General features: G+C 38.8%; 1 protein-coding gene across 3 annotated transcripts in view; it reads left to right on the top strand.

The window, feature by feature from the left end:
* The window catches only part of UBAP1 (ubiquitin associated protein 1), a 55,275-nt gene that overhangs the window by 14,108 nt on the left and 19,940 nt on the right, over window positions 1–21,227 (top strand). For all 3 annotated transcript variants that reach the window (XM_077761890.1, XM_077761891.1, XM_077761892.1), the window contains one exon: window positions 14,688–14,728. In XM_077761890.1, the coding sequence (XP_077618016.1) occupies window positions 14,695–14,728 (34 nt within the window). In that variant the 5' untranslated portion in view covers window positions 14,688–14,694. The remainder of the gene's footprint in view (window positions 1–14,687; window positions 14,729–21,227) is intronic.

Raw genomic sequence — 21,227 nt, forward strand, 5'->3', positions numbered from 1 at the left:
TTATAGAAGCCGTGCTGAATTCTTCTTTTTCCCTCAAAGATTTTGACAGGCTCTAAACCATCCCAAATTGATGGAAAAATTAAGACTAGAACTCATGTTTTTACTGTCCAGAGTGCTCTTTCTCTCAAATTCTGGCATGAGTTGTGATGTGATTTTTTTCTTTTTTGAGAGTTTGTGAGAAGGTGCAAGTGAGTGAGAGGCAGAGAGGGAAAGAGAGAGAGAGAGTGACAGAGATTGAAAGAAAGAGAGAATCCTATGAGGGGCAGAGAGAGAGAGAGAGAGAGGAAGAGAAGCTGGGCCCACCCAAAGCAGGGCTTGAGATCACTGAATGTGGGCTCAAGCTCACTTGATGTGGAATTGAACTCACAAACCATGAGATCATGACCTGAGTTAAAATCCTATGCTTAACCTACTGAGCCACCCAGGTGTTCCATGATGTGATTTTTGAAAGAGTTGAGGAGGAGATGACTTTCTTGCTTTAGTTACTTCTTGAAATTATTTTTTTCCTAATGTTAATTCACAGTTAAAAGAATTGAATTGAAGTTTGTGGCTGTATTTCCTTTTGGGACATTTTATTTGCCCCTTTTTTTCTTTTTACATTTTATTGTATGTATGTGCGCGCACGTGCGCACGTGTGTGTACATACATGTATTAGGCTCCATGCCACAATGTGGGCCTTGAACTCACAGTCTTGAGATCAAGACTCCCCTACTCTACTGACTGAGCCAGCCAGATTCCTGTATTTTTTACATTTTTAAAATTTATTTTTATTTTTAGGTAATCTCTACACCCAGTGTGGTACTTAAACTTAAGACTCTGAGATCAAGAGTTGGATGCTCCATTGACTGAGCCCGCCAGGTGCCCTTGTGACATTGTACTTTTACTAAACTCTAAATCATGTTGAAAAAAACATGTTAAATGAGTTTTTGAGAACTGGTTAAGATACTGATTAAAAATTTCTAATTAACTAATGCTTTATGTTATGACTCCCTATTCTAACTCATAACTGTCAGCACTTTCCTGTTCTTCCATTATGTTAGTCTCAAGGCCTATGATTTCAGACTATTGGTGATTACAAAAATCCTTCTTAACTTTTTCATTTTAAGGTCATTGTTTTGTCTAGTTGTATTTCTAAACTATATGTTAGGAATATTAGTTATAGAATTATCATATTTTCAGAAAGTTTAAGGGCAAGGGGATATGAAAAGGCCTGCCCTGCTAAAGATTAGATATGGTGCTAGATGCTTGTAGAATTAAGAGGAACCCACAGTTGACCCAGACTTGAGGAAATCCTTGTCTGGATTTTTCCTGACCCATTTTGGAATTAGGTGGAGTTTTCTTTCTTTTAGAAGAAAGAAAACTTTCTTTCTTTTAGAGAAAGAGGAACAGAGGGAGAGAGAATTGTTTAATTTAATTAATTTATTTTGAGAGAGCATGAACAGGGCAGGGACACAGAGAGGGAAAGAGAGAATCTCAAGCGGGCTCCCTGTTGTCACTGTAGGGCAGCGCAGGACTTGATTTCATGAACCCTGAGATCATGACCTGAGCCGAAATCAAGAGTCGGACACTTAACAAACTGAGCCACCCGAGAATTAGCTAGAGTTCTTAAGTGCAGTTCTTACAAAAACAGATTGGGTCAATAATTTACCTTAACAAATATTATTTTTTTATGTACATCTAGTTGCTTTTTAAATTTTAGCAAATTGATATTCAACTATAACCACGTTGTAGTAAATCATGTGAAATGAACTTTGTGGGGAGCCTGGATGGCTTAGTTGGTTAAGTGACTGACTCTTGATTTTGGTTCAGGTCATGATCTCATGATTCATGAGTTTGAGCCATGCATCTGCAATATCAGTGTGGAGCCTGCTTGGGATTCTCTCTCTCTGCCCTTTTTGCACTTGCACATACACATACTTGCTCTTTCTCTCAGAATAAGTAAACTTAAAAAAAGAGCTTTGAGGGGCGCCTGGGTGGCTCAGTTTGTTAAGCGTCCGACTTCGGCTCAGGTCATGATCTCACAGTCCATGGGTCCGAGTCCCGCGTCTGACTCTGTGCTGACAGCTGGCTCAGAGACTGGAGCCTGTTTCGGATTGTCTCCCTCTTTTTCTCTGACCCTCCCCGGCTCATGCTGTCTCTTGTCTCTTTCTCTCTCAGAAATAAATAAAAGATTTTTAAAAAATTTAATAAAAAAAAAGTTTAAATCCTTTCCTGTCATTTCAGTAGTTTTCATAGCATCTCCATCAGGAGTAGATTCCATTTCAAGAAAGCACTTTCTTTGCTCATCCATATGGAGCAACTCTTCATCCGTTAAAGTTTTATCCTGAGATTATAGCAATTCAGCCACATCTTCAGGCTCCACTTCTAATTCTAGTTCTCTTGCTATTTCTTCCACATCTGCACTTATTTCTTCCACTGAAGTCTTGAAATTTCACTCTGTCAAAGACAGTATGAAGTACAGTAAAGCAAAGCACAGTAAGGCAAAGTGTGCCTGTATTAATTTTGTATCTAGAAACATGTTGTTTTATTCCCTTTTATTTGTAATAGTTTTTCAGTTTTGAGGTTTCCCTTGGAAAGTCATTTTTCTTTTAAGAAATTTTTTTAACATTTATTTATTTTTGAAAGACAGAGATAAGAGCACTACTGTGGGAGGGGCAGAGAGGGGGGCACACAGAATCTGAAGCAGGCTTCTGGCTCCGAGATGTCAGTACAGAGCCCAGTGCGGGGCTTGAACTCGTGAACTGTTGAGATCATGACCTGAGCTGAAGTCAGATGCTTAACCAACTGAACCACCCAGGCACCCCAGACAGTCATTTTTCTAAGTTATTTTTTAAGTTCATGCAATCTCTAGACCTAACATGGTGCTCGAACTCAAGACCCTGAGATCAAGAGCTGCACACTTCACCTACGGAGCCAGCCAGGTGCCCCTCTTTTCTAACCTTTTATACCTTTTAACTTCTTTCATCCAGTTTTAAATAATAATGTTACCAAATTACAGTAATAGTGGACATCTTTGTCTTGTTCTTATGGAAATCCTTTATTTCCCCATTAGTGAGCATTCTCTGGCTTTGGTATTGAGAGAAATGGTTTTGTTGTATTGAGAGAACATGCACATGCAGGAAGAACGGTGGAGGGTGAGGGGGGTTGGGGGGAGGGTGTGGAGAGAGAATCCCAAGCAGGCTCACACTGTCATTGCAGATCTTAATGCAGGGCTCGAACCCAAGAACTGTGAGATTGTGACCTGAGCCAAAACCAAAGTTTGGACACTTAACCAGTTGAGCCACCTAGGTGCCCCTGTTTTTGTTTTTAATGTTTATTTTTGAGAGAGAGTGTGTGTGTTCACAAGCTGAGGAGGGGCAGAAAGGGAGAGAGGATCCAAAGGAAGCTTGGCACTGTCAGTGCAGAGCCCTGTGCAGGGCTTGAACTCATAAGCCGTGAGATCATGACCAGAGCCAAAGTCAGATGCTTCAACGACGAGCCACCCAAGTACCCTCTGTTTTTTTTGTTGTTTTTAACCTCATGTTAAGGAGATAACTATATGGTTTTTCTTCTTAGATCTATTAATGAATGGTGAAGTATATTAACAGGTTCCTAGTGTTGAAGTATCCTGAATGTATGGGCTAACTTCCACTTGGATGTGATGTATTCCTATAATGGATTTGCATTTTAGGAATTTGGTTTGCATTTTTATTTTGAGGATTTTTTTTTTAATCTCCATGCATACATGAGGGTTGTTGTTTTTTTTTTTTGTAGTTTTTTTCTTTGATAGCATCAATATTGTGCTTGCTTTGTAAAAAAAAAAAAAAAATAGAAACTTCTTTTCCTGTGTTTTGGAACCATTAAAATCTCATTGCAGTTAGGTTTCTTTTGGATTGCAGAAGTCTGTTGACAGCTTTTTCTGTGGTTATTTGTCTGCTTAAGATTTCTGCCTCTTTTATAGTTAGTTTTGATAAATAGTACTTTCCTAGAAAATCATCCATTTTATCCAGGTTGTCACTTGTATTTGCAAAGAGATGAACAAAGCAGTGTCTTTAGATTATTTTAATTTCCTCTATTTTGTACATTTATTTCTCTGCTTTTTTTAAAATGGTTTTTTATTTTACTTTTTGAGAGAGAGAGAGAAACAGAGTGTGAGATAGGGAGGAGCAGAGAGAGAGGGAGACACAGAATCTGAAGCAGGCTCCAGGCTCTGAGCTGTCAGCACATAGCTGGACGTGGGGCTCGAACTCACAAACTGTGAGATCATGACCGGAGCTGAAGTCGGACACTTAACTGAGCCACCCAGGCATTCCACTTCTTTTTACAATTAATTATTTGGATGGTTTATCTATATTCCAAATTACAGCTCATAGGTTTATTTGTTAGTTGATACTTTTTCTGGTTTTTAATTGATTGTTTTCTGCTTATGTCCCTACTATTTCCATTCTTCTGTTTTCCTTAGGTGGTTATTTATATCCTGAGTCATTGTGCTGTGAATTTTCTTTTTAGTATTTGTATGGGCTGTGAATTTTCCTGATTACTGCTTTAGCTGCATGTTGTAGATTCTCAAATGCAGTATTTTCATTGTCATTGTTTTCTGCAGTTTTATTTTTTGTTTCTTCTTTAATAAAGAGACAGTTCAGAAGTTTAGGTACTAGGATTTTTTTGTGTGTTTTGATGTAACTGATTTCTAATTTTTTTGTGTTTTGACTATTGGTTGTACTATATCTTTAAAAATTCTTTTTTGTTTTTTTGTTTTTGAGAGAGTGAGTGAGCATGAGCAGGGGAGGGACAGAGAGAGAGAAAGAGAATCCCAAGCAGGCTCTGCACTGTGAGATCATGACCTGAGATGGAAGCAAGAGTCAGACACTTAACTGTCTGAGCCACCCTGGACCCCTCTTATTATTATTATTATTATTTTTTAAGATGTTTATTCAATTTGGAGAGAGAGCAAGTGGAGGTGGTGCAGACAGAGGATCTCAAGTAGGCTCCGCACTGACAGCAGAGAGCCTGATGCGGGGCTCAAACTCACCAACTATGAGATCATAACCTGAGCCAAGGTCATAAGCTTAACTGACTGAGCTGGGTGCCCCAGATGTGCTAGTTCTGATTTTGGATATTTATTAGAATTTTTTTTGTGGCTTAAATTTTTACTTAGGTGTTTGTAAAGTGTTTGGTGGGTACTGTAGGTATATTCTGCTTTCAGGGTGCTTTTGATATAAGTTATATCTATCTTATTAATTATGTATTTCTATCTAGTTCTTCTGTTTCCTGTAATTTTTGTGTTCCTTGTTTAATGTTTGTTTATTTTGAGAGAATGTGCACTCGTGAGTGGGGGAGGGGCAGAGAGTGAGAGACAGGGTCTCCGGCAGGCTTTGCACTCACAGCGAAGAGTCAGAGGTGGGGCTCAGTCTCATGAACCATGAGATCATGACCTGAGTCCAGATCAAGAATTGGATGCTTAACCAACTTAGCCACCCAGGTGCGCTTCTGTTGGTTTTTGTTTTATAAGTGGTGATGCAGTGTTACTTGGAGCAATTCATAAGTTAGCTCTTCATCATGGATTATATCCTTTATTATCAATAAGTAAACACCTGTTATACCTCCAAGAAGTCTATAACCTAGAACTATTTGTGTGGTATTCTTACTGGTCTTAGAAACCACTGATTTATTCTTTTTTTATTTTCTCTCTCTGAGGTCATAATCTTTCATTGGTTGCATACTGTGTTATTTCTGTTTAGTCCTCTTATAGGTATCTGGGGTATTCTTTCTCTCTGTTGCTCCTTAGGTATTTTTTTCTTTCTCCCAATTACTAGGTGTGTCAGTTGAGTGATATGTGCTCCATATAGAAAACCTGGAAAGCAAATAGCACAAAAGAAAAAACCAAGAACCCCATGTTGTAAACCCATCATCCAGATATAACCACCGTTGTAAGACTATGCCTTACCCTTATTTGTTTCTGTGTTCACACAAACATACTCTCCTCTTTTCTAAAATGGCAGGGCTTATTAGATCTTGTTTCTGCAGGTTAGTGATTCAAATTTAGGTTTTCCATTTTGACTCTGTAAAACAGTGGTGCTCAGAACAAATCTGAATGAACAAGCAGTATTCCAGCTGAACTGAAAGTAGAAATTAATGCAAAAAGAAAAGCTTACTGGTGTTAATGAAATGCTCCTCAGTATGAATCTGTGTACTAGTTGACCTCTGTTGTTGGCCTTCCACCTTAAGGCAAATATGCTGATATAAGGGGCTTACAGCCATGTAAGAAGAACAACCATGTTCTTCAGAATAAGTCATATATATATGTGTGTGTATATATATATTTACACACACACACATTTTATAGTTTAGCGTCAAGTTGTTTTTCCATATAACGCCCAGTGCTCATCCCAGCAGGTGCCCTCCTCCATGCCCATCACCCCCTTTCCCCTCTCCCCCACCTCTATCAGCCCTCAGTTCTCAGTATTTAAGAGTAAGAGTCTTATATTAATATTCAAATAAAAATCTACGTTATTGTGTATAGGTATACTAGTTTACTGGTAGGTAGAGTACTTGGCAAGTGGTTTACTCTAAGTTATATTTTTACTAACCTTTGTTGAGCTCTTTCTGTGTCTCAAGAAGTATGCAGGGGCACCTGGGTGGCTCAGTTGGTTAAGCGTCTGACTTCAGCTCGGGTCATGATCTCATGGTCTGTGGGTTCGAGCCCGGCATTGGGCTCTGTGCTGACAGCTCAGAGCCTGGAACCTGCTTCAGATTCTGTGTCTCTCTGTCTCTACTCCTCTCCCATTCATGCTCTGTCTCTCTCTGTCTCTCAAAAATAAATAAAAGTTAAAAAAAAAGTATGCAAAGATACGGTTTTTTTTTTAATAGCCATACACATTTGAGATTATTTTATATGTGGTATAGGAAAATGGTTTCCAGACTTTTGGGTTTCATGGACCACTAACATTAAAAAGGGAGACGTGGGATTAACATGGTTGCCAGCTTCTCATTTTGCCATACAGACATCTTTTAAAAGTTATGTGTATAGTAAATGATGTCACTTATCCTGAGTAGTAAATATTTAATTTTGAAACAAATATTTTTGCTTTATTTTATTCTACCTGATAGATTTATGGTATGTTTAGGGTTGGCAGATTATGCAGTCTACTACACTTATTTTACTGTTGAACCAACTGAGGCTTCAAAATGTTTCTGAGATCTGTGAAAAAAAATAAAGCTTTTTTCTGATGAATATAGTATAGCCTAGTATTGACAAACTAATGGCTGCTACATGTATGATTAAAAAAAAATTTTTTTTACAAATAGTTTATTGTCAAATTGGTTTCCACATAACACCCAGTGCTCGTCCCCACAAGTGCCCTCCTCCATGCCCATCCCCCCCCCCATATACATCAGTCCTCAGTTTTTGTCAGCATTCAAGAGTCTCTCATGGTTTGCCTCTCTCCCTTTCCCCCACCATTTCCTCCCTTCTTCTTCCCCTTGTTCCTCAGTTAAGTTCCTCCTAATCCTCCTATAAGTGCAAACATATGATATTTGTCCTTCTCTACCTGACTTATTTCGCTCAGCATAACACCCTCAAGGTCCATCCACGTTGCTACACATGGCCAGATTTCGTTGTTTCTCATTGCCATGTAGTATTCCATGGTATAGATAAACCACATCTTCTTGATCCATTCGCCATTAGGCTCTTTCCATGTTTTAGCTATTGTTGAGAGTGCTGCTTTGAACTACATGTATGATTTTTTGTCATAGACATAGTGGTGTGAATGCTAATTGTTAGTGGTGTGAATGCTAGTTGTGTGGGTGTTAAATTTGTTTTTAGACTTTGAAATTTGATATTTCCAGAACTTTCTTTTTCTGTAAGTTGGAGAATTTTCTGGATTAGTTTGTATTTTGGGAAATTCCTGATTGCATCTCTTGTTGCAGTATAATGCAACAAGTGACTGTGATAGCTTACTGGGATATTAAATTGGCATATGTATCAGGAAACTATAGACATGTAATTTCATGTAACAGGAATTTCATGATATAAGAAAGAGAAGAAAGAAAATGAGAACATCATTATGTTGCCCTTGGTTTCTCCTCTTTAACAGAGGGCTTGTGCTTTGGCAGGATGTTTGTTTGCATTGTCTTGGTTTCCTACCCCTAGTCTCCTCACCTTGCCCTTTTCCATTACCTATCCCATCTCTTCTGTTTCTTGCACTAGAGCTCCTCTTCTCCATGCAGCTCTCTTCCTTTTACCTATTTCCCCGTCTCTTTTTGGATGTCTCTTGGATGTCTAATTAGTTACATTTTAAATTTTAAGTTACCAGGTTTTCTTTCCGTAGCATTAGAAGTGGCACTGAACTGGCAAAAATAGAATGTTGCCGTTGGGGTGCTTGGGTGACTCGGTCATTTAAGCATCCGACTCTTGATTTTGGCTCTGGTCCGGATCTCTTGGGGTGGTGCCCCACTTTGGGCTCAGCACAGAGTGCAGAGCCTGCTTGGGATTCTCTCTTTCCCCTTCTCTGCCACCCCCCCCCCCAATAAATAAATAAACTTAAACAACAACATTGCTCTTAAGTTCTGGGTGCTTCAGGGAGATCTACATTTTATTAGTGTAAAAGTTTGCCAGTTAAGAATGTATGCTGTTCTTATTTACTTGATACTTTTCCTTTAATATAAGCACTTATATTTATTTTAATGGAAATTTATGATTACTTAAGATTTTTTCCCCCCTGTGAGCACTTATGTTTGGGAGCAAATACATTTTTTTCAGTCTTATTTTGTGTACAGTTTTTACATAGTTAAAGTAATTCAGTCCAACTTGTAAAAACAGTTTAAAACTTAGACTTATTTTCTATTTTATGCTTTTAATAAACTTTTTTTTTTAACTTTATTTTTGAGAGACAGAGCATGAGCTGGGGAGGGGCAGAGAGAAAGAGAGACACAGAATCCAAAGCAGGCTCCAGGCTCTGAGCTGTCAGCACAGAGCCCAATGCGGGGCTCGAACTCAAGCACCATGATATCATGACCTGAGCCAAAGTCAGATGCTCAACCGACTGAACTACCCACATACCCTAATAAACATTTTTAATTGCATTACCACCTATTTTTTGAATAGTTCCATGATTTAATCATTTCCCCATAATTAAACATTTCAATTATAGGAAGGTGTTCTAAAAAATAATTAAAATATAGGAAGCTTATAAGGAAATATAAATAGCAATAAATTATCTATATGTTTCACTTGATTTTTTTCAGATATTCCAGGAAAAAAAATATTGACCCAAATAGCTATTAAGACCCTTTTGGTCCTTGAGAGACAGTGAAGTTTTACTGCATAGCAGACATTAGAAAAATCTTTATTGTAAGTGACCAGATATGAATTTACTGTATTCTTTAAAAATTTTTTAATGTTTAAAAAAATTTTTTTAATGTTTTTTTATTTATTTCTGAGAGAGAGACAGCATGAGCAGGGGAGAGTCAGAGAGAGAGGGAGACACAGAATGTGAAGCAGGCTTCAGGCTCTGAGCTAGCTGTCCATACAGAGCCTGACGTGGGGCTTGAACCCACGAACTGTGAGATCATGACCTGAGCCCAGTCAGATGCATAACCAACTGAGCCACCCAGGCACCCCTAATGTTTATTTATTTTTGAGAGAGAGAGAGAAGAGAGACAAAGTACGAGTGGGAGAAGAACAGAGAGAGATGGAGACACAGAATCCGAAGCAGGCTTCAGGCTCTGGGTTGTCAACACAGAGCCCGATGTGGGGCTCAAACTCACAAACTGTGAGATCATGACCCGAGCCGAAGTTGGACGCTTAACCAACCAACTGAGCCACACAGGTGCCCCTGAATTTCCTGTATTATTAAGGTTTGTGGAAAATGTAAGAGTTGCATTCAGTGAATTTTATCAGCTCTATTGAGGCATATTTTAAAAGAACTTATTCCCTTTTATTTAGTAATAAGGGTTACTGTATTTTAATTTCCACTTACTAGTTTTTTAATAGAGATTTGCTTTGTTACAGATAATATGCATGCCTTAAAATGGGGAATAGGAAGGGGAGTTTTTTATTTGCATTTCCCTGACTAATGAATAATGATGTTGAACATCATCTCATGTGCTTCTTGGTTATTTGTATGTCTTCTTTGCATAATTGACCATTCATGCTCTTTTGCCCATTTTCTAGTTGGATTATTATTTGTCTTTTTATTATTGAGTTATAGAGTTATTTATGTATTCTAGATACAAGCCAATTAANATTAAGAATACATTTAGGGGCGCCTGGCTGGCTCAGTCAGTAGAACATGCGACTCTTTATCTCAGGGTCACAAGTTTAAGCCCCATCTTGGTCTTGGAGCTACTTTAAAAAAATAAAAAAAGAATTCATTTAAAGTTGGTGAGACTACTTTACTTTTTTTATTAAAAAAATTTTTTTATGTTCATTTTTGAGAGAGATCGTGAGCAGGGAGGGTCAGAGAGAGAGGGAGACACAGAATCCGAAGACAGTGTTCAGGCTCTGAGCTAGCTGTCAGCACAGAGCCTTTTGGGGGTGCTCAAGCCCACAAACTGCGAGGTCATGACCTGAGCCAAAGTTGGATGCTTAACTGACTGAGCCACCCAGGCACTCTTAGTTTTATTTTATTATTTTTTATTTATTTTCTTAAAAAATTTTTTTTAAATGTTTTATTTATTTTTGAGAGACAGAGTGAGCAGGGGAGGGTCAGAGAAAGAGGGAGACACAGAATCCGAAGACAGGCCCCAGGCTCTGAGCTGTCAGCCCAGAGTCTGATGCAGGGCTTGAACTCGTGAACCACGAGATCATGACCTGAGCTGAAGTCGGGTGCTTAATGGACTGAGCCACCCATGCGCCCCTTAAGGAGATTTCATGCCCATTGTGCAGCCCACTATGGGGCTTGAACTCAAAATCCTGAGATTAAGACCTGAGCTGACATCAAGATTTGGATGCTTAACTGACTGAGTCACCTGGGCACCCTTAAATTTTATTAATTTTTTTAAAGATCTTATTTTTAAGTAATATCTACACCCATCATGGGGCTCAAACTTACAACCTTGGCTGAACTCAAGGGTCTCATGCTGTACGGAATGGGCCAGCCAGTTGCCCCTTACATAATACTTTTTGTCCTATATAGTCTCTCGTAGCTAGATTACTTTTCTATTCCTCTAGTTTTGCCTATTTTGTATTCCTCTTTTTGTTTTTTAAAGAAGCAGTCTCTTTTTTATTTTATTTATTTTTAATGTTTATTTTTGAGAGAGAGCAAGCAAGGGAGGGGCAGAGAGGGATGACACAGAGGATATGAAGCAGGCTCTCAACTGTCAGCGTGGAGCCCAATGCAGGGCTCAAACTCAGAAACTGTGAGATCATGACCTGAGTCGAAATCGGACACTTAACAGACTGAGCCACCCAGGAGCCTCAGTCCTGGCTTCTTTCACTTACCATGATGTGTTTGAGATTTGTCCATGTGATGGTGATAGTGTATCATATACTGCATATAATTCGTCCTTTATATGTGTTGAAGTGAGCACCCTCCATTTTTTTAAATTAAAATTTATTATATTATTTATTTGTTTTAAAGAAAGGCAGACTGCCACCTGCAGTGCCTCATTTGGATGTGTCTGGAGTCTTAGAAGCTTGACTACCCTATGTTCTCCTACAAATGGACCTTTTGAGCTTGTTTGGAAGTTCTAGCAGGGGAGCACATCTACTTGTATACCCTTGACTGAGGAACGGTCCTCCTCTATTGAAGAAGGTCGTCCCCTTCAACCGAGCACACAGCTTCAGGAGGGATGTACGTGGAGCAGTGAGGGAGGAAGGGGACACCCGCCTCAACAGCCAGATCAACTGAATCAACCCTGGTGATCAATGGGGTGACAGATGTCTCAGCCAAATTGCCCTCACATCCAAAAAAAAATTTTTTTTTTTTAATTTTAGAGAGACCCGGGGAGAGGGGCAGGGAGGGAGAGAGGGAGGGAGGGAGAGAGAGAGAGAGAGAATGAATCTTAAGCAGTCTCCATACACAGAGCCCAATACAGGTCTCAGTCCCACAACCCTGGGATCATGACCTGAGCCGAAATCAAGAGTACGATGCTCAGTTGACTGAGCTACCCAGGTGCCCCACAATTCATCCATTTAAAGTAGACAGTCTGGGGCGCCTGGGTGGCTCAGTCGGTTAAGCGTCTGACTTTGGCTCAGGTCATAATGTCACGGATTGTGGGTTCGAGCCTCGCGTCAGACTCTGTGCTGACAGAGCTTGGAGCCTGCTTCAGATTCTGTGTCTCCCTCTCTCGCTGACCCTCCTCTGCTCACGCTGCCCCTCTCTCTGTCTCTCTCTCTCTCTCTCTCTCTCTCTTTCTCTCAGAAATAAAACATTAAAAACAAAAAAAATAGCCTGGAGGCTCCTGGGTGGTTCAGTTGCTTAAGCATCCTACTTCACCTCAGGTCATGTTCTTATGGTTCAGGAAGTTTGAGCCTCACATTGGGTTCTATGCTGTCAGTGCAGAGCCTGCTTCAGATCCTGTCCTCCTTTCTCTGCCTCTTGTCCACTTGCATATGCTCTCTCTCTCTCTCTCTCTCTCAAAAATAAAACTTAAAAAAAAAAAACCTCTCCTATAAAAAAAGAGTATGGGGGTGCCCGGGTGGCTCAGTCAGTTAAGCATCTGACTTTCACTCAGATCATGATCTCATGGTCTCTTGAGTTTGAGCCCTGCATCAGATTCCCCCTCTCAAAAAATAAACATTAAAAAAAAAAGTACAATCCGGTGGCTTTTAGTATGTTTACATAGTTGTACAGTCATCACCACGATCAGTTTTAGAACATTTTCATCACTCCAAAAAGAAACCCTGTACCCCTGAGCCATTATCTCCCCATTTCCGTGAATTAATTTTTATATATGGTACAAAGTATGGATCAAGGTTTTTTTTTTTTTGGATATGAATGTCTGGCACCATTTGTTGAGAAGATGATCTTTTCCCCTTTAAAAAAGCTTTTGTGCCTTTGTTTAAAATCAACTGGCTATATATGTATAGCTCTGTTTCTGGGCTGTTTTGGTGGTATGTATGATATCCTTATGCCATTTCCACAGTCTTGATTACATAGCTTAATAGTAAGCTTTGAAGTTAGGTGATAAGTTCTCCAACTTTGTTCTTTTTTAGGATCATTTTGGCTATTCTATTTCCTTTGCTTTTCCATGTAAATTCTAAAATCACCTTGTCAGTTATAAAAATAAATAAATAATAAATCCTGTGCAGATTTTTTTTAAAATTTTTTTTTTAATGTTTTATTTATTTCTAGGAGAGAGAGACAGCGTGAGCAGGGGAGGGTCAGAGAGAGAGGGAGTCACAGACTGAAACAGGCTCCAGGCTCTGAGCTGGCAGTCAGCACAGAGCCCGACGCGGGGCTCGAACCCACGAACCGCGAGATCATGACCTAAGCGAAAGTCGGACGCTTAACCGACTAAGCCACCCAGGCGCCCCAGTCCTGTGCAGATTTTAATTCTGTTTTGACTAATTTTCACAAGACAGGTGAAATACACTTTTTTTTTTTTACTTTTAGTGGAAAATAGATTTTTTTTTTTTGTATGATGCTTTTTAATGTTTTGTAATACAGGCTAATAGACAAAAGACCATAAATTCATATAGCTAACCTTAATTTTTTTCCTGCTTATGTTTTAGGTAAGTTAAAGGTATAAATGCCATGTCAAGGGCAATAAACTTTTAGGTTGAAGAGCTTAGATTATTTGTATAAGAAAGGACTTAACTTATATAGGGGTTGAAAATGCAAAGATAATATTAAGCTAGATGTGTGATTTTATGTTTTTTTCCTTTATTTAGAAAAATTTCCTACTAATTAAACTGTATAGAAGATTATATGTCATTTATTTCCTGCTTAAGAAATTACTGTTAGGGGGTGCCTAGGTGGCTCAGTTGGTTAAGCATCTGACTTTGGCTCAGGTTATGATCTCATGGTTTATGAGTTTGAGCCCGGTGTCGGGCTCTGTGCTAACAGTTAGCTCAGAGCCTGGAGCCTGTTTTTGGATTCTGTGTCTCCCTCTCTGTCTGTCTTCTGCTCACGTCATCTCTCTCTCAAAAATAAATAAAGCATAAAAAAAAATTATTGTTAGAGTTAGTTGCCAGCCAAAGGTCTGTATTTGCATAACTGAAAAATGTTGTTTTATTATTGACATATTTGTAGTTTGTATGAAGAAGGTATATGTTTTGCAATTTTTTCCTTTTGGTGGTCCACATATAAATTGGTCAAAGGTTAGTGTGCTGTTTTTTTCATATATAGTATATTTAGAACATGCAGTTTTAGAAATGTTTAATTTTTCTGTAGAAAACTAATATCTTTTCCTTTCTGCTTTCTTTTTTGAGACTTGGGGCTGAGAAGTTTGAGGACTGTATCAGTCCTGGAACCTTTCAGTCTTCTGTTTTCTTTTTTGTAGTCTCATTATTCTTTTTTTTTTTTTTTTAATGTTTTTTTATTTTGAGAGAGAGAGCAAGTACATGAGTGGGGAAGGGAGAGAGAGAATCTCATGCAAATCCCATCACAACACAAATTGTGAGATTGTGACCTGAGCCGAAGTCAAGAGTCAGATGCTTAACCCTCAGCCACCCAGGTGCCCCTATAGTCTCAATATTACTATAATTTGTTTATATCCCTTCAGAGCATCTGGTGCCCTAAATATGTTTCTTTGTTTTTCAGATTCTAAATGGCTTCTAAGAAGTTGGGTGCAGATTTTCATGGTAAGTGTACTGTTAGATCTAATGGTTTAAATTATGATTTAATTAGAGGATTTGAAATCACTTAGCATTTTTTAAGTAAGTGCCCCTTTTTATTTATTTAAATGAGCAGCTTGAGAAAAAGTTGTACAACAGNAATATTTATATTTAAGTAGATAGTTAAGCTTTAGAGTCTCTCTGGTTCTTGAAATTACCAGAGATGAATAGAGAGCCTGTCTCTTTTCATTGTTCTTCAGCAGTATTTTATAGTTACCATTCCCTGTTTTATTCCCTGGTCATAGCCCTTTGCCATCTCAAGTGTGAAAAATTCTAAACCTTTAGTTAACAATAATGGTTTGGTTTAGTGTCTATCCCCTCATCCTTCCTCCCCACCCCACAATAACTGGAAGTAATTACTAGAAATAAACTTTGATCAGCGGATCAGTAATTACAGGAATGTCAATAGTAGTACAGTTTTGAATTTGAAACTAATAGTTTATCATCTGGGGCACCTGTGTGGCTCAGTCGGTTAAGCATCCAACTTGGGCTCAGATCATGATCTGAAGGCTCTTGAGTTGAGCCCTGTGTCTGGAACCTGCATAGTTTATCATCTTTTTCCAAGATATGGCTTTCCAAAATTGAATACATTAGTTAAGTTTTATTATTTTCATTTGGGAGGAATAGAAGTGCCTAAGAAGTTACATTTAGACCCTCTTTTCATACAGTAGAGTTAAACAATGGAAATAACCAACACAGTTAATTTAAATAGGTTTTTAAAGCTGATCTTCCATTTTTAGAATCATGTCATTGTAAGAATGGTTTGCCAGACTGCGTGGCAACATGTGTTGTATGCTTTTCTGATCTACAAGTGGTTGCTTGTTAGTATCAGTCAGCTGAGTCACGGTGCTGGAGCAGTCACTGACTAATATATTAGTCACTGCTAATATATTTTATACAACAGTTTAATATTTTGAATTACTATTGTGCTTATGCTTACATATAACACTTGTATATGGTTTTTTTTTTTACAAATAGTTTATTGTCAAATTAGTTTCCACATAACACTCACTGCTCATCCCCACAAGTGTCCTCCTCCATGCCCCTCCCCCCCCCCTCCCCACAGCCATCAGTCCTCAGTTTTTGTCAGCATTCAAGAGTCTCTCATGGTGTGCCTCTCTCCCTTTCCCCCACCATTTCCCCCCTTCTTCTCCCCCTTGTTCCTCCGTCAAGTTCCTCCTAATCCTCCTATACGTGCAAACATATGATATTTGTCCTTCTCTGCCTGAGTATATGTTTTGTTAAATCCTTTTGGAGTTAAATTATTCAGACCCTGGAATTTGCATTTTGTATAGCAGGCTAGGCATCAGATCTGCCAGGTAAGCTATTTCATATTATTTAAGGATTATTACAGGGCTGTTTCACAGTACTCAAATGGTAGTAGAGAGACAGATCCTAAGTTGCTTCTAGGTAACTTTTTTCAGGAAATAAGAGAGGACAGCAAAGGACAGAGGAAAGGCCTAGGGAGAGAAAATAGCAGAAAAGAAAAATTTACTTATAATCTTATATCAAACGGCAAGTTATATATCTTGGCTCTTTAGAAAGTCCTTTTTGACTGGAGTGAAAATAAGATGGACTGTAGATGATGTGTTTCAGCTAAACAATCCAGAGAGAAGATTCTAATTTTGAAGTTATCTCATCAGTAAAGACTTATTTTTTAGAAAGTCCTCCATCATCTTACATTTTTCACCAAAATTTTATTAAGTGAAACATTGTACCTGAGTAATATTTGAGAATAGATTTTCTCTGTCTTCAGCTTCTTCTGCTTTAAACTACTGTGTTAGTAACTAAATTTCCATTGCTTTAGTTGAGTTTTTAGAGTAAAGAGTCTTATTTTTAGGTATCATGTAGCTTAAGGAATAGAAATGAAAGGAAATAGGCAAAAAAAAAAAAAAGGTGGGAATAGGCAGTCTTCTAGGTATTGTGAGAAATCAAGTTCAGCTTGGCCTTACAAATTTGAAAGCCAGGAAACTAAGGCTTCTACTCCCTTAATCTCTAAGAAGGCTACATAGCCTTTCCTTATGCTTTTCTCTGTGGGTGTGCTCCATTTTTGTTCTTCTGTTTATAGACTTGCTTTCTTGGCCTACTTGCCTACTTGCGTAGAGTTCATAGGGCCAAAAATGCACCTCCTGCCCCCGTATGGTGTGGCTTGGTACTTGATCTTTCAGTTTAAGCGGCTAGCATCATATAGCTGAAGTTTTTCTGTCTTTTGGCCAAGGAAGAATATGATTGGCACAGCCTAGCTTATAGGCTTGTGAATTGATTCCCCCTAAGTTAGGTATTATCTGACTGGCTCATTGGGGTTAGTGGGTCTGTCTGTGTGTGTGTGTGTGTGTGTAATTCTCGGAGGGCATTTGGGGTGGACAAGGAGGTAGCATCTGCTCTTGTGACTGGGTATTAAATTGTTTTTTTCTTTTTAAATATTTGGGTCGACTAGATATTTTGCTATGCTGACTTATGACTGGCATTTATTTTAAAAAATTATTTTAATGTTTTTATTTATTTTTGAGAGAGACAGACAGACAGTCAGACAGTGTGAGCAGGGGAAGGTCAGAGAGAGAGGGAGATACAGAATCTGAAGCAGGCTCCAGACTCTGAGGTAGCTGTCAGCACAGAGCCTGACGGAGGGCTTGAACCCGCGAACCATGAGATCATGACCTGAGCCAAAGTCGGATGCTTAACCGACTGAGCCACCCAAGCACCCCTATGACTGTTATTTAATTTACCTTCAAGTTCGTTTTTTTTCAACTGAGGTTGAACTTCTTCCACTGTCATTAATAACTACATGTTCCTAAATAACAGAATAAGAGATATAAACAATTAATTCTCAAAGACTTTGAAAATTATTGTTCTTATAGGGGCACCTTGATGGTTCAGTTGGTTAAGTGCCCAATTTTGGGTCAGGTCATGATCTTGCAGTTTGGGAGTTCGAGCCCCGTGTCGGGCTCTCTGCTGTCAGGGCACACAGCCTATTTCATATCCTCTGTCTCCCTCTCTCTCTGTGCCCCTTCTCCTCTTGCATGCTCTCTCTCAAAAATAAACAAACATGGTGAGGGTGGCGCCTGAGTGGCTCAGTCGGTTAAGCGTCTAACTTTGGCTTAGGTCCTGATCTCACGGTTCATGAGTTCAAGCCCTGCATCGGACTCTGTTCTGACAGCTCAGAGCCTGGAGCCTGCTTCAGATTCTGTCTCCCTCTCTCACTGTCCCTTCCGGCTTGTGCTCTGTTTCTGTCTCTCAGAAATAAATGTTAAAAAAAAAATTAAAAAATATTATTCTTATAGTATGTAAATTGCAAACCCTAGGCTTAGGTTAAATCGGGCCTTTCTTGGAGCCTGTTGCTTCACAGTGTTAATCCCTTTTAGTTTTTAACTCATTTTCCATTTGTTTCGTCTAAGAAAAAAAGTTATTTTCCAGAAATGACTTTTAAAAGGCTTTTAAAAATGTTTCAACAAACAAAAATTATTCTTTCAATATCTGGGGAAATGCCTTGAGATTCTAATTTAGGGGGGAAACAGTCTGTATAATCAGATATAACTTCATAAAACTAAACTCACCTTTGAAAGGCCAGGGTTTCCTATTTATGACTCCNCTCGAACCCACGAACCGCGAGATCACGACCTAAGCGAAAGTGGGACGCTTAACCGACTAAGCCACCCAGGCGCCCCTCCTTTTATTTTATTTTGAGAGACAGAGACAGTAAGCAGGAGAGAGGCAGAGAGAGGATAGAATCTGAAGAGGCTCCAGGCTCTGAGCTATCAGCACAGAGCCTGATGCGAGGCTCGAACCCACGGACTGTGAGATCATGACCTGAGCTGAAGTTGGACACTTAACTGACTGAGCCACCCAGGCGCCCCTAGATTTTATTTTTAAGCTCTTTCTACACCCAACATTGGGCTCAAACTCATAACCCAGAGATCAAGAGTCACATGCTCTACTGACTAAGCCAGCCAGGTGCTCTTAGTTAATTTCTTTTTTTCCAAAAATGTTTATTTTTGAGGGAGAGAGAGACCGTGTGTAAGCTGGGGAGGGGCAGAGAGAGAGGGAGATAGAGGATCTGAAGTGGGCTGTGCACTGACAGCAGAGAGCCGTATTTGGGGCTCAAACTCCTGAGCCATGACATCATGACTTAAGCTGAAGTCACGCTTAACCGACTGAGCCACCCAGGTACCCCTAGTTAGCTAATTTCTAAGGGAGGTTCATTTTCCCCTTGGTTTAATTTCTTCTAGGATATTGACATACTTTTTTTTGCTGAGGTATAGAGAAAGGCATTTAATTTTAAATTGTTTCAAAAGTCGATCAGTTATTGCTTTACAGTGTAATATAGAGAGATTGGCCATCACTTAATCATTGCTGCTCCCTCTACCCTTCTTTCAAGATTTTCTCTATATCTTTGTTTTTAACAATCTAACCATGATGTACCTTGGGTGTGATTTTCTGTGTATTTAGCCCACTTGAAGTTAGCTAAACTTTTGGATCTGTGGATGTATATCTTTTATTTGCAGCCATTATTTCTTTTCACATTTCTTCTGCCCCATTGTTTCTCTCTTACCTTTAAAAAAATTTTTGTTAAACATTTATTTATTTTTTTGAGAGACAGACAGAGCATGATTGGGGGAGGGGCAGAGAGAGAGGGATACACAGAATCTGAAGCAGGCACCAGGCTCCGAGCTGTCAGCACAGAACTCAATGCAGGGCTTGAACTCACAAACTGCAAGATCATGACCTGAGCTGAAGTTGGACGCTTAACCGACTGAGTCACCCAGGCGCCCCTCTCTCTTACTTTCTGAAACTCTAATCATACCGTATTAGGCCGTTCGGTAGTCCTAAAGCTTTCTTAAGGCTCTGTTCCATTTTTTTTTTCTTTATTTCAATTTGGTTAATTTCTTTTGACCTAACCTCAGGTTCTCTGATTGTTTTTTCTGCTAAGTATTGTCTTCTGATTATCACTGTAGCCTGGTTATGAACTGTCAAAGATTTTTTCTGATATGGCATTTTTCATTTCTAGCATTATTGTTTTGTCTCTTTATATTTTTGTCTCTTGTTGAAATTCCTCATCTGCTCACACCTGTTCACCTTTTCCATTAGATCCTTTAACATATTTCTTATAGTTATTTTAAACCTTTCTGATACTTTCAGTATATTGGCCACCACTCAGTTTGGGTCTGATGACTGGTTCCTCCCTTAATGATGGATCACATTTTCTTGCTTCTTTGTGTGTGTTATTTTTGATTGAATGCCAGACACTCTGTAGACACTCTGTATTTAAAAAGCTGATTTTGTAAGTTGTTTGGCTTTGTTGTTAGGGTGTGAGTAACACTTTCTTGTGACTTCATATCCTATAGCAGATATCTATATAATTTGTGTGTCTGTATACATGTGTGTCTATTTATCCAGTGTGTCTAATAACTTTCAGGTAGTGATACCCAGTCATGGAATTGTGTTTTTCACTTAGTTTTAAGTTTGGTTTTTACTCTTCTTCTTTTTCAAAAATTTCAGTTTTAATCCTCAATTTGAGTTTACAGTAAAACCTGAATTAAGCATAATCCAGTTTCTATCCTCCATTAAGAATTCATCCCACCTTCCCCCTGGAATTGTAACTTTGTTTCAGGGAAACAGGCAGGTTACAGGATCATCAGTATGTCAGCAATTCAGAAAGAAAGAAAACACAATGAAGCCTTCCCAGAATTTATCCTTAGATAATCCATTTTCAGCCCAGTCTCTTCTGCTGTGGCATAATGCAAAGCGATACACAGAACCTGACTTTAGGTAGCTGCCACTGCCACAGTCATCAGAGATATACTTACTTTTCCTTTTCCAAACTAAACTTAAGAAAACGGGCTCAGACATTTTAGAAAGATTTTTTTTAAAAAAAAGAAAGATATTCAGTAATAAAGACTAAAAGGGGTGCCTGGGTGGCTCATTTGGTTAAGCGTGCAACTCTTGGTTTTGGCTCAGGTTATGATCTCATGGTTATGGGTTTGATCCCCACATTGGGCTCTGTGCTAATGGTGCAGAGCCTGTTTGGCATTTTGTCTCTCCCTCTCTCTGTGTTCCTCCCTTGCTCATGTTCTCTCTCTCAAATAAACAAACAAACAAAAATAGACTGAAAGTAAAACGTATTGGGTGTAAGCTGGAAAATTATTAGTCTTTAGTTAATTGAGTTTTTATTGAATCTGTTTAAAAAATAAGATGTATTGAGAAACAGGAAATATATATTTTGATACATTGGATAAAGGGTTGCTTGCTTTGTTGCCATCTCTTTAAATGCCTTTTAAAAAAAGATGTTTATTTATTTATTTATAAAAAGGTTTTATTTTGAAGTAGTATCTACATGCAGCATGGGGCTCGAACTCACAACTCAGAGATCAAGAATCTCATGCTTCACCAACTGAGCCCTCCAGATGCCCCTAAAAGATTTCTTTTTAAAAAAATAAAAGTATATTATTTAGAGAGTCTGAGAGCATGA

The sequence above is a fragment of the Crocuta crocuta genome, unplaced genomic scaffold (assembly GCF_008692635.1).
Source record: "Crocuta crocuta isolate KB4526 unplaced genomic scaffold, BGI_CrCroc_1.0 scaffold204, whole genome shotgun sequence".
NCBI lineage: Eukaryota > Metazoa > Chordata > Mammalia > Carnivora > Hyaenidae > Crocuta > Crocuta crocuta.